This window comes from Hemitrygon akajei, chromosome 6 (genome assembly GCF_048418815.1).
Source record: "Hemitrygon akajei chromosome 6, sHemAka1.3, whole genome shotgun sequence".
Classification (NCBI taxonomy): domain Eukaryota; kingdom Metazoa; phylum Chordata; class Chondrichthyes; order Myliobatiformes; family Dasyatidae; genus Hemitrygon; species Hemitrygon akajei.
Genome location: NC_133129.1, coordinates 171,188,235 through 171,202,596, shown reverse-complemented (window position 1 = coordinate 171,202,596; position 14,362 = coordinate 171,188,235). Strand labels below are relative to the sequence as shown.

The following is a 14,362-nucleotide window of genomic DNA, read 5'->3' as shown; positions in this document are numbered from 1 at the left end:
CAACAGTCAAACACAGCACAAGTGCATAAGGCACATGTAGCACGCATAAATTGCAAGTAAATATACAGTCACACAAATACAATATATACAGTATATACTATATACTGTGTATATTCTATATGAATACTATATCTTAGAAATCCTCAGAATACTATACTTTCTGAGAATACTATATTCTCAGTGTTACGTACCCCGTAACTGGGTCACTTACCAGCAAAGATAGAGAGGTCCGTTGAGGTCTGATGGTACTATTTTTAACAGTATTTATTGATGAAATACACAAAAATAATATCAATGCAAACATACAGATAATATACGTAGTCAATACTAAATCTAAAACCCGCGGGTCTAATAATAATCATTAAGAAATAGCTCTGTCGTTGTCTAGGGGATAATGTATTGTCCGATGGAAATATAAAAGTCACTCAAGTTCATTCAAGCTGCAGCTTTTGGTTGGAGAGAGAGACGGAGGTTTAGACTTGCCCATTCCTTTAATGATATCAATCCTTCGAGAGTCGGTGGGGGCTGATTTCTCCTTTTGTGTTAGCTAAAGCCGTTCTTCCGTGGCAAGGCCCACCAATTCCGAGGCAAATGGAAAAGGACGCACGTGGGCTTTCCACCGGCTTTCGCTATTTTGCTGTTACAGGATTTCTAGCGTTTCTTCTGGTGCGTCTAAAGGGGCCGTTCCCCAGACCCTCTTTTATCCCTACTCACGGGGTCTCAGATGTCAATCAGGGTGGAATGATGCCATCCCCCAACCAGCCCACGTTGCCTGAGGGCTTCCATGAAGTACAGTACTCGATACACAATTCCGTCTCCAAAACACAATGACCTCTTCCGTGGCTTTGTATCGCTGAGGGCCAGGACATTCCAAACGTCTCTCTCTCATTTCCTGGGTCTCCTGACCTGACCTAATAGAGATCTTGCGATTCTCAAAAAGGAGGGGGGGGGCACAGGCGTAACATCAGAAAGGCAGCATCCATTATTAAGGACCTCCAGCACCCAGGGCATGCCCTTTTCTCACTGTTACCATCAGGTAGGAGGTACAGAAGCCTGAAGGCACACACTCAGCCATTCAGGAACAGCTTCTTCCCCTCTGCCATCCGATTCCTAAATGGACATTGAAGCTTTGGACACTACCTTTTTTTAAATATACAGTATTTCTGTTGTTGCACATTTTTAAAAATCTATTCGATATATGTAATTGATTTGTTTATTATGTTTAATTTATTATTTTTTCTCTGGTGGATTATGTATTGCATTGAACTGCTGCTGCTAAGTTAACAAATTTCACGTCACATGCCAGTGATAATAAACCTGATTCTGATTCTTAAATGCCCCTAATGTATCTGTGTCTATCACCGACCCTAGCAGGGCATTCCACACCCTCACCCTTCTCTTTTTTAAAAAAAAACTTACCTCTGACGTCTACCCTCCCCTCCACCTGGGTGTCAGATACTTTTTGTACAAGGTACTTTTGTAGATAATCCATGTTAGTTCACCTAAGGTTCTCTGGATCACAATGGTTACTCACCACAATGTTCTATCCATGCCAGTGTTAATCGAAGCTAAATGCTTCATACCATGGGACAAGAGGCAAGGACATGTCAGTAATGAAGAATCTAATCTTGGAGAATTTGCAGAGGGAATTTTGACTGCACAGTTATGCCAGTTGAGGTCAAGGTGTACTTTAACTCTCAAGTTATTTGTAGCAGGATCTTTCCAACCTAATGCAGCAAATCCACTGCTGCAGTACAGAGGATGTTCTGCCTCTGCATTTAGAGAGAAGTGATTTCATTTGCTTTGATGGACAACTATAATATCGGTTGCATTGGGATTTCAGGGATCTTCCAGCAGTGCAGGCAGCTGTGGACTGTATTTGTCTAACTGTAAGGATCTCCACTGAACCCAGACCTATTTATGGACAGAAAGGCTTTGCACTCCCTCAGAGTATGGCTTTTGCTGTGTTATGTGAAGTATTTCCTCAGAATGGTTTCCATGTTTTAGGAAGGACACATCATTCCTGCATCCTGATAAGAATTGTTTTTCTAGGTTCATAGGGATGGTCAGCCACACTGAAGCAACTCAACACTGAGGTTACAGTGGAGAACTCAAAATGACATGCAAGTTGTGGTTTTGGGGATAGAGAGGGGAGTTGGGGGTCAGGTTAAGGCTTGGGGACAGTGATATGTGGGAATAGGGGTCTGATTAGGCTTTAGGGACATGGAGTTAGAGATCAGACCTCTGCTCCACGTTCAAAGTCCAGTGATGTGGATGGATAATGAAGGACATTTACACTCAAAGGCCAACAGCACGGACGGGTAACAAAGAACGTCCATGGATATTGGCCTGTCTCACGTCGAAGGGACCCAGAGTTGGATGTCCATGCAAGCAGGAGGCATGAAGGTCAGTCAGTCAGCAAATCCAGAGCTCAAGCCCGGAGTTTGGGGTACCGACGTCGGCCAGTCTGAGCATCAACTTCCATTCAGCAGGTGTAAATAGTATTCACTTTGATCTGCATTGTACAAGTAGGAACTCTCTTTCTTTCAACATTACTGTGTTGGGATTCTTGGAGGACACTTCTGTAACCCCAGCATGCCAACCTTTTAAAATGTACTGTACATACTTGATCTCATTCCCCACTCCCCAGGGCAAAGGATCTCCTTCCAGACATGTACCTCATTGACCAAGACTTGCATGGCACTTTGGGTGAATGTGGAGACTGATTTCCTTTCTCTTGCAGCCTCTGTCTCCTCAGCTGTGAGTTGTTACGTTGTGGATGACATGTGAGTGAAGCCTTCCTCTGATTGTTGTGAGGCAAAATGGCCCCATCAGGAATTGTGCAAATCCTAGTTAAGCTCTGATTTCTTGGTATAAGCCACCCAAAAGCTCTTTCCCACAGGAATCTGGCCAAATTTGTGATCTTTTTTTCTAGTGGACCTGACTTTCCGTTGGTGCAATATATAGCAGTTTTTCATCAAATTGAAAATATTGCAATTTAAATTCTAGCTAAGTGTGCACAGCCACACAGAAGGTAATTAAGTGTGCTCTTTGCACCAACAAATGCATCAAGTTTGTAGACAAAAAAAAATTTCTCAGTGTTGCAGGAACAAATTGCCACAGTTCTCCCACACAATGCTGTATCAGTGCCTGTTGTTATTTCCCACTGATTTTCTACTCCAGTGACATTGGTTGTTTGCTTTATTGCCTTAGTTCCCCCAGCTTCAAGATAACATCACTTGTTAAATGACTGAAATAAACTCAATTGCATCATATCACTCATGTTTTGATCTTTTAGTTTATGTTTTTTCGCTTGCAGAATATATGAACGTGAGCAAAGGGGATCACATTGAAACCTCTATTGAAGGGCTTTCGGGCGTTCCTCACAGACCTCTTGCTTAATAGTATTGGTCAGGGGCATAAAAAAAGGTTTGGGAACCCCTAGCCTAGATAGAGTGGATGTGGAGAGGATGTTTCCAATAGTGGGGGAGTCTAGGACCAGAGGGCACCACGTCAGAATACAAGGAATGTCCCTTCAGAGCAGAAATGAGGAGGAATTTCTTTAGCCAGAGGGTAGTGAATCTGTGGAATTCATTGCCACAGCTGGCTGTGAAGGCCAAGTCATTACGTGTATTTAAAGCGGAGGTTGATAGGTTCTTGATTAGTAAGGGTGTCAAAGCTTACAGGAAAAAAGACAGGAGAATGGGGTTGAGAGGGTTAATAAATAAGCCATGGTGGAATGGCGGAGCAGACTTGATGCTCCAAATGGACAAACTGCGCTGCTGTGTCTTGTCTAATGTGGCTTGCTACAGTTTGCCCACAAATCTTCATGGACTAGATAATTATTGCAAACTATGTACATAAAGGCACTCAGTCACTCCTCTTATACATATAACAACACAGAAAGAGGCTATTTGGCCTGTTGAGTCTATGCCAGCTGTCACGGAATGAAGCAAAATAATCCCTTTCCATCTCTTCTTAATTCCTTCCGCCAGCTGTGATATTTCTCTCAATCATGTCCAGGAACTCCCATTTGAATATCTTTGCCACTAACCTACACTTGGGCAAAAAAAAGTACCCAATTTCCAGCAGCCAGTATACCTGCCAGCAGATCTTTAGGATGTGAGAAGAGATGGAACCACTTGCAGGAAACACAGACGGTGCACGCCTACTTTGCATAAACAGCACCTGAAGTGCTAAAACTCTTGAAGCCAGAGTCCACTGATATACACAAGGTTTTCAACCTGGCCCTTTCAACAATTCACACCCCAAAAGAACAACTTGCAATAATGATGTCACTTTCATGTCTTCTTGAGTACTCTGCTGATGTGAGTTTTTCAGGAAATGCAGCAGATTATTTGTTCCAACAAACTTTAGTGACCAAATGGTATATTTTAATACAGTTGGCTGAGTGATGAGCATTGGGAAGTGGGGGTTGCTGAGGTCTTTCACATCCACCTGACCAAGGGCAACACACAAAATGCTGCCGGAACTCAGCAACTCAGGCAGCGTCTATGGAGAGGAATAAACAGTTGATGTTTTGGGCTGAGACCCTCCATCAGGACTAGAAAGGGGGAAGAAGACAGAATAAGAAGGAGGAGGGGAGGGAAAGGAGCACAAGCTAGCAGGTAATAGGTGAAGCCAGGTGAGGGGGAAGGGGATGAAGTGAAAAGGTTGGAGGTGATAGGTGGAAGAGGGGAATGGGCTGAGGAAGAAGGAATTTGACAGAGGAGAGTAGACCATGGGAGAAAGGGAATGAAGAGGGGAAAATTGCAGAGTGACGTGATAGGAAGGGAAGGAAAAAGGAAGGGGAGGGAGGAGATCCAGAGTGGGGAATGGAAAAGGACCGAAGGGGAGGGGCAAGAAATTACCAGAAGTTGATGTTCAGATTGGAGGCTATCCAAGCAGACTATGAGGTGTTGTTTCTCCAAAGTGAGATTGGCCTCATTCTGGCAGCAGAGGAGGCCATGGACAGATGCATCAGAATGGGAATTAAAATGGATGGCCACTGGGAAATCGCGCTTGTTGTGGCGGATAGAGCGAAGATGGCCAACAAAGCGACTCAAGGTCCTGTTTAATGCTGAAGGGCAGCACCTCTGACAGTGTAGCATTCCTTCACTGCGATGTAACTCAAGATTGTTTTTCTAGAGTCACTTGAGACTTGAAACCACATGTTTTATGACTCAAGAGGCAAGGATGCTGTACTAACGCACAGCTGACACCTGTAAAATGCATCAGTAAGGTAATATGTGACACTAGTAAAGAGATCTACAGGGAAACTTGTGGGAAAAAAAGGAGATAAAATTGATGTGCAGCCAGACAGATGAGTCAGCATGAGAGTTGGGTTTGGGCTTCAGCCATCTGAAGAAAGAAAGATCAAATGGGTGTAAGGTGAAAGCAGAGAGAGTGACACAGACAGGGTGAGAGAACAGAAAAGAAGAGAAAGCAGGAAATGAATTTTACTTTTGTATTAAGCATTGCATGTGTAATGTGTTGAAAGGTATAATGCTCCTGTCATTATGAAAAAATGCAACTGATGACACATCATGAATAGTATAATGGCTGAGTTGAATATTGCTTTCAAAAATCCTGCAGCATGAGACACATCATATTTGTAGCAGTTACTCGAAAACAAACCAAAATGCTGAGAGGTTGAGGACGGGTGTTGACACTCCATGTATAATGTACACTTCCAAATACTGAGTTCCAAGTCAGAAAAAGTACTCTCAATCCTTTATCATGAAACCAGCAGAGACGAACGATCTTATCAAAACTAAATTAGCAATGTAATGGAATAAGAGTAATTAGTGTTAAAATTAGCATAATTAAACGTAATTAGTGGTCAACAAACAAATATCATCCCTGGCTTACTCCCTACGACTAAGTTAAACTAACGGAAACAAAGTGTGAATACGTGACTACAGTCATTTGCTTCAACTGCGCCCCGATCCAGAAAACAAATTACTGCAACCCGTAAAACACACAACAGAAAATAGCTACATGGCTCCTACAATATTGTTCTATGTTCATATTATATCCAAACTGGAAGGCTGAAGAACAAACACGAGGAAATCTGCAGATGCTGGAAATTCAAACACCACACACAAAATGCTGGTGGAACGCAGCAGGCCAGGCAGCATCTATAAGGAGAAGCGCTGTCGACGTTTTGGGCCGAGACCCTTCGTCAGGACTAACTGAAAGGAAAGATAGTAAGAGATTTGAAAGTAGTGGGGGGAGGGGGAAATGCGAAATGATAGGAGAAGACCGGAGGGGGTGGGATGAAGCTAAGAGCTGGAAAGGTGATTGGCGAAAGTGTTACAGAGCTGGAGAAGGGAAAGGATCATGGGACGGGAGGCCTTGGGAGGAAGAAAGGGGGAGGGGGAGTAAGCACCAGAGGGAGATGGAGAACAGGCAAACAACTAAATATGTCAGGGATGGGGTAAGAAGGGGAGGAGGGGCATTAACGGAAGTTAGAGAAGTCAATGTTCATGCCATCAGGTTGGAGGCTACCCAGCCAGTATATAAGGTGTTGTTCCTCCAACCTGAGTTTGGATTCATTTTGACCATAGAGGAGGCCATGGATAGACATATCAGAATGGGAATGGGATGTGGAATTAAAATGTGTGGCCACTGGGAGGTCCTGCTTTCTCTGGCAGACCAAGCGTAGGTGTTCAGCGAAACGGTCTCCCAGTCTGCGTCGGGTCTCGCCAATATATAAAAGGCCACACCGGGAGCACCGGACCCAGTATACCACACCAGCCAACTCACAAGTGAAGTGTCGCCTCACGTGGAAGGACTGTCTGGGGCCCTGAATGGTGGTGAGGGAGGGAGTGTAAGGGCAGGTGTAGCACTTGTTCCGTTTACAAGGATAAGTGCCAGGAGGGAGATCGGTGGGAAGGGATGGGGGGGGGGGGGGATGAGTGGACAAGGGAGTCACGTAGGGAGCGATCCCTGCAGAAAGCAGAAAGGGGAGGAGGGAAAGATGTGCTGGGTAGTGGGATCCCGTTGGAGGTGGCGGAAGTTACGGAGAATTATACGTTGGACCTGAAGAACAATCTTCTTTTTTCCCATTTGTCTTTTGAGACAGTTTTGGTGGCATTATTAGCTGTAAGTTCTCACCACTCTTGATGTCATCATTCACCCTCTCTGAACATCAACAAACTCTGGGTATTGAAGCTTTTAGCCCTGTGCCTTAACCAGCCACTAAACTCTGAATGCCATCTCAAGCTGAGTCAGGATATACAGAATACTTCTTAATGCTACACCTTTAAAAGTCCGCTTTCTCTCCTTATCACCAGCATAGCTTTCTCATCTTTTCCCTTTTTCGATAGACACTTACTGGTAAACAGAAAAAGCAGAGAAGGATATGGTCCTAATGTGGGTAGATGGGACGAGTGAGGAAAATGATTGGCAAGGATGTGAGAGTCCAAAGACACCCTTCCTGTGTTGTACAACTCCTGTTCCTCTTTCCGCAGATATCGATTGTTTCCAGCAGTTACTTTTTATTTCATATTTCTAGCATCTGCAGTTGTTAGTATTTTCATTGATACAGATGTGGTCTGCCGGTGGTGACTGGTGGTGTTTCACTGGGATTGGTGTTGGGACCCTTTCTTTTCATATTATATACCAATAATTTGGATGAAGGTATTGGTGGCTTTGTGCCCATGTTTATGGACAATGTGAAGATAGGTGGAGGAGAGTGATGAGGAAGTAGGGTGTCCGCAGATGGACTTTAGACAGATTGGGAGAATGGGCAAAGAGGTGACGGGTGCAATATAGTGTATGGAAGTGAATGGTCATGCACTTTGGAAGAAGGAGTAAAGACACAGACTACTTTCTAAATGGGAAGGAACTTAAAAAATCTGAGGTGCAAAGGAAATTCGGAGTCCTCAGGAAGGATAGCCTCATGGTTACCTTGTAGATTGAGTCAGTAGTGAGGAAGGCAAATGCAGTGCTCGCAGTTATTTCAAGAGGACAAGAATACAAAAGCAAGGATGAAATGCTGAGGCTTCATAAGGCAAAGCTCAGAGTATTGTCAGCAGTTTTGGGCCCCTTAGCCAGAGGGTAGTGAATCTGTGGACTCATTGCCACAGATAGCTGTGCAGGCCATGTCATTGGGTATATTTCAGGCAGAGATTGATAAGATTATTGATTAATCAGGGCATCAAAGGTTACAGGGAGAAGGCAGAAGAATGGGGGTGGGATAATAAATTAGCCATGATGGAGTGGTGGTGAAAATTCTCTGGGTCAAATGGCCTAATTCTGCTCCTATGTCTAATGGTCTTACGGTCTGATCATTTTATTGAATTCAGATGGCAATTGTCTCCATTGAGATCCACTGTATTTTTCCATTTGTGTCCTTCACAACCAGTGGGAGAGGTGTGAAGCTAGAAAGTAATATTTGAAATCAATTAAGTCGCTGTGTCTGCAAGAATAATCCTTTTAAACTTCCTGAGGCACTTCAAAGGAGAATTACCAAGTGAAGTGACAGAAAGGCTTCAGAGAGATATCAGCCAAATGCAGGCAAATCGAGCAAGTTTAGAAAGAAAGATTAGTTTAATATGTACCTGGAAGCAGAGTGAAATGTGTCATTTGCGTCAATGACCAACACAGTCAAGGATGTGCTGGGACAGCCTACAAGTGCCACCATGCTTCCAGTGCCAACATAGCATGCCCACAACTTGCTAACCCATACTACTTCCGGAGGAAACACAGGGAGAACATGCAGCTCCTCAGAGACAGTGGCAGGAATTGAACCCCTATCAGTTGCGCTATGCTAGCTAATTGGGAACTGTGGGCCTTGGTTGGGCCAAAGGGTCTGTTTCCATATTGTATGACTCTCTGATATTGAAAGAGATGACTGAAACCATGGTCAGAAAGAAATAAGACCAAAAGACATAGGAGCAGAATGAGGGCATTTAACCCAATGAGTCTGCTCATTCAATAATGGCTTCTCAACCCCATTCTCCTGCCTTCTGTCTGTAACCTTTGACACCCTGATGGATCAAGAACCTATCAATCTCCTTTTTAAATATACCTAATGACTTGACCTCCACAGCCATCTGTGGCAATGAATTCTGTAGATTCACTTCCCTCTGACTGAAGAAGTTCCTCTTCATCTCCATTCTAAAGGGACATTTTAAATTTCGCTGTAAAGGCAAAAAGGAGTGATGCAAACTTTTTGGAAGGGAATTCCTGGACTCTGCTTAGGGAGTCACTGGTGTTGGAGGAATGAAGGTTAGGAATGTGCATGAGGCAGAAGTTGGAGGAGCATGGGGGTCATAGAAAGCTCCAGGGTTGCAGATGAAGCTTTAAAGTTCAAAGTCAATTATTATCAAAGAAGAAGAATCAGAATCCGGTTTATTATCACCTGCAGGTGACGTAAATTTGTTAAATTCGCAGCAGCAGTTCAATGCAATACAAAACATAGGAGAGAAAAAAATAATAATGAATAAATAAGTAAATCAATTATAGTATATGTATATTAAATAGATTTTTTTAAATGTGCAAAAAACAGAAATACTATATGTTTAAAAAAGTGAGGTAGTGTCCAAGGGCTCAATGTCCATTTAGGAATCAGATGGCAGAAGGGAAGAAGCTGTTCCTGAATCGCTGAGTGTGTGCCTTCAGGCTTCTGTACCTCCTACCTGATGGTAACAGTGAGAAAAGGGCATGCTCTTGGTGCTGGAGGTCCTTAATAATGGACGCTGCCTTTCTGAGACTCTGAAGATGTCCTGGGTACTTTGTAGGCTAGTGCCGAAGATGGAGCTGACTAGATTTACAACCCTCTGTAGTTTCTTCTGGTCCTGTGAAGTAGCCCCCCCCCCCCCCCCCGCCAAACCAGACAGTGATGCAGCCTCTCAGAATGCTCTCCATGGTACATCTATAGAGTTTTTGAGTGTATTTGTTGACATGCCAAACCTCTTGTAATTCCTAATGAAGTATGTATAGTCACTGTCTTGCCTTCTTTATAACTGCATCTCCACTTCTGATCCCTCTAGGAGGATTGGTATGTGTTCTTTCGTCTTACCATTCCTGAAGTCCACAGTCAGCTCTTTCGTCTTACTGACGTTGAGTGCCAGGTTGTTGCTGTGGCGCCACTCCACTAGTTGGCATATCTCACTCCTGTACACCTTCTCATCACCGCCTGAGATTCTACCAACAATGGTTGTATCGTCAGCAAATTTATAGATGGTATTTGAGCTCTGTCTAGCCACGCAGTCATGGGTATGGAGAGAGTAGAGCAGTGCACTAAGCACACACCCCTGAGGTACACCAGTGTTGATCATCAGCGAGGAGGGGATGTTATCACCAATCCTCACAGATTATGGTCTTCCAGTTAGGAAGTCGAGGATCCAATTGCAGAGGGATGTACAGAGGCCCAGGTTCTGCAACTTCTCAATCAGGATAGCGGGAATGATGGTATTAAAAGCTGAGCTATAGTTTATGAACAGTACTCTGACGTAGGTGTTTGTGTTGTCCAGGTGGTCTAAAGCCTCTGAGATTGTGTCTGCCGTACTTCTCACCATTCATCATCTTGGGACTGTGCCATTATGTGTAGGCAAGTGACAACATCATTTGGAAAGGGCTGTCAATCCAAATAGTCCTTGGCAATGGTTTAATAATTGGCAGCAGGTTAGGATCGGAAAGGACAACAGCAAGAGACAAACAGCGTCCTGTAACTCCAGCAGCTAACTACACTGACGGTTCATGTTATTTCCACCTGAGCCCTCTTTGTGCCTTGGGAGCGGTGTTTTAGAAAGACGACATCCATATTAAGGACCCCTCCACCCCCCCCCCCACCACCACCACTTGGGATATGCCCTCTTCTCATTGATACTGTTGGGGAGAAGGTACAGAAGCCTGAAGGCACACACTCAACGATTCAGGAATGGCTTCTTCCCCTCTGCCATCTAATGTCTAAGTGGACATTAAACCCATGAGCACTACCTCACTACATTTTATTTCTGTATTTTTTGCACTACTTATTTTAACTTGTGTATATATCTAATGTAATTCAGTTTTTCCTTATATTTATTTATCATGTATTTCATTGTACTGCAGCAGTAAAGTTAACAAATTTCACGACATAAGCCAGTGCTTCAGTTCAGCATTCAACACAATTATTCCTCAGAAACTGATTGGAAAGCTGAGCCTACTGGGCCTGAACACCTCCCTCTGCAACTGGATCCTAGACTTCCTGACTGGGAGACCTCTGTCAGTCCGGATCAGAGGCAGCACCTCCAACACCATCACACTGAGCACGGGGCCCCCCCAGGGCTGTGTGTTCAGTCCACTGCCATTCACTCTGCTGACCCACGACTGTGCTGCAACACACAGCTCGAACCATATCATCAAGTTCGCCGATGACACAACCATGGTAGGTCTCATCAGCAAGAACGACGAGTCAGCTTACAGAGAGGAGGTTCAGCAGCTAATGGACTGGTGCAGAGCCATCAACCTGTCTCTGTATGTGAACAAAACAAAAGAGATGGTTGTTGACTTCAGGAGACCACTCCCCGCTGAACATCGATGGCTCCTCGGTAGAGATCGTTAAGAGCACCAAATTTCTTGGTGTTCACCTGGCGGAGAATCTCACCTAGTCCCTCAACACAAGCTCCATAGCAAAGAAAGCCCAGCAGTGTCTCTACTTTCTGTGAAGGCTGAGGAAAGTCCATCTCCACCCCCCATCCTCATCACATTCTACAGGGGTTGTATTGAGAGTATCCTGAGCAGCTGCATCACTGCCTAGTTTGGGAATTGCACCATCTCCGATCGCAAGACCCTGCAGCGGATAGTGAGGTCAGCTCTTCCCACCATTACAGACATTTACATCACACGCTGCATCCGCAAAGCAAACAGCATTATGAAGGACCCCACATACCCCTCATACAAACTTTTCTCCCTCCTGCCATCTGGGAAAAGGCACCGAAGCATTCGGGCTCTCACGACCAGACTATGTAACAGTTTCTTCCCCCAAGCCTTCAGACTCCTCAATACCCAGAGTCTGGACTGATACCAACTTACTGCCCTCTACTGTGCCTATTGTGTTGTTTATTATTTATTGTAATGCCTGAACTGTTTTGTGCACTTTATGCAGTTCTGGGTAGGTCTGTAGACTAGTGTAGTTCTTTGTGTTGTTTTACGTAGTTCAGTGTAGTTTTTGGATTGTTTCATGTAGCACTATGGTCCTGAAAAACTTCTCGTTTTTACTGTGTACTGTACCAGCAGTTATGGTCGAAATGATAATAAAAAGTGACTTGACTTGATATTAAACCTGAATCTGATGCTTCCTACAGTGTTTATGAAACCTTATGCTGCCCATGTCATCATAGCAAGCTTGACCCACTACCAGTGGGGTTCTTGTCAGCTGGCAGTGCAGAAAGAGTTGTATAGAAATGGGCACAGAAAGGGTTAAAGGCTGTCATACACTTGTCTGCTTTTAGAGGATGACCTTGCTCCTCAGCTGCTGTGGGGTGGGTAGGCACTACCCAGCAGAAAGTTGTGCATATTCCTGATGAGTGTTCGCTGCCTTGTTACAGTTACTTGGTGCTCGATCCATTACCAACAATTTTTACTCAGCCATTACCTCAGACTGCTTGTCGTTAATAAACTCAAGTTATTTGCATTGAATATGCTACAAGGGTTATTTTCTTTATATTTCAGCGAATGAAAAGATTGAAGATATCAATGGCTGTCCGAAGAATCGATCACAGATGGTAAGTGGCCCGTTTTCTTTTCCTCTTGCCTTTCAGACATTGGTCTCTTATTTTAGAAAGGTTTATTTTCAGAACAGTTTGACTGTAATAGGTTTTCAAGTAATCCAGCATGAGTCAAAATTGGTGAATTGAGGTATTTTAATCCAAATAAAACAACCTAGTTCATCATTTGTTTGGATTATCATGTGAGAAATATTTCAGACAGAATAAAACATTAGGCCTGTCAAGATTATTATTCAATGAATAGCTGTGGAACTCTTGTTGTGAAAATTTCAAGAATACTAATATTCCCTTTGTTGTATTAATGTACACAAACTATTTTTTGTTTGATTGATCCATATTTCAGAATGATCTTTATATTTTCTAATTTGGGTTTGCATTCTAATGATTAGTGGCTGAGGTAAAACAAAAGTACCAATGGAATTTAAAGTTTTATAACTGAGAAAATAATCAACTCCTGATCCCCATTTAGAATTGCTATGGCTGAGACAAGAATGGAAAATCAACTTAAAGTTAGTTGGAGAGTCAGAGATGAGATGACTGATGAGCTGACTCAAAGAGTAAGAAATAAATGACTGTCATGCTCACATGCCTGGATAGATGGCGAATGTATAAATAAGCAAAGGGGGAAACTTGGAGGTTCCAGTGGGGAAATTCTGTGAGGAAGCATAGCAAGCCTAACAGTTAAATCCCCAATCTCTGTTACTGGATGGAGGTATGCAGTCCTCTTTAGCTGAAGAGATCGTCACTATTAATTCACTTCTGCACTGTGACCTGGGTGATCTTCTTGTAATCAGCATAAACAGAGGATAGCTGTTTGGAGCAGGTAAGTTTTTAACTGAAGCTGGTCTGGACTAAGCATTATTTACTTGTTTGTTTATTTATTATTATTCTTATTTGCACAGTTTGTCTTTTGCATATTGTTTGTCAATCTTTCTGTGTAGTTTTTCATTGATTCTATTTTTTTTCTACTGGGAATGCCCACAAGAAAATGAATCTCTGGCTAGTATATGATGATACATTATATATGTACTCTGATAATAAATTTACTTTGAACTTTGACTAAGGCATAGAAGAATACTGTTGAGCTATCCTGAACAAGTGTACGGCATATACTCTGTATGTCCTTTTCTTTAAATAAAAGCTAGAGGCTTCCTCCGAGCCTGTCCCCTGCACAAATCCAGTGATTTTCTGTGTGTGGTAACATAGGTGCAAGGAGATCCTTCTCCCTCTTTACATTATATGTGGGAATATTGCCGGCAAGGTCAGCACTTCCCTTTAAACTTGTTTCAGAAAGCAGTTAAGAATCGGTGAACAGATTTCTTCCTCTAAGTAATACTGATAAACCAAATGAGTTTAGAATATAGACCATAGTACATCACAACACACTTTAGGCCCACAATATTCTGCCAACCTTTTATCTTGCTCTAAGTGGACAAACAAGAGGAAAGGTCTTTGAACTTACGAATTGAATAAGACAGTTTTCATTGCACACAGCACTGGTCTTAGTATGCCAAAAAGCTTTGCGCCATTTGATCCTTATAGAAACCAATGCCACTCGTTTAATACAGCTTTCCAGGCTTAGGATATCTATGCCTGTGAATTTTTTAGATGACCAAGAAAGCGCACCAGCGCCTCTACTT

The 14,362-nt window shown here is 43.2% G+C and overlaps 1 protein-coding gene and 1 long non-coding RNA gene across 8 annotated transcripts in view; one reads left to right on the top strand and one right to left on the bottom strand.

Annotated features, from left to right (window-relative positions):
* The window catches only part of nav2a (neuron navigator 2a), a 982,776-nt gene that overhangs the window by 592,698 nt on the left and 375,716 nt on the right, over positions 1 to 14,362 (top strand). For all 5 annotated transcript variants that reach the window (XM_073049760.1, XM_073049759.1, XM_073049758.1 and 2 more), the window contains exon 3: positions 12,667 to 12,719. In XM_073049760.1, coding sequence (XP_072905861.1) covers positions 12,667 to 12,719 — 53 coding nt within the window. The remainder of the gene's footprint in view (positions 1 to 12,666; positions 12,720 to 14,362) is intronic.
* Positions 1 to 14,362, bottom strand: part of LOC140729690 (uncharacterized) — a 259,922-nt gene that overhangs the window by 3,591 nt on the left and 241,969 nt on the right. The window lies entirely within an intron of this gene.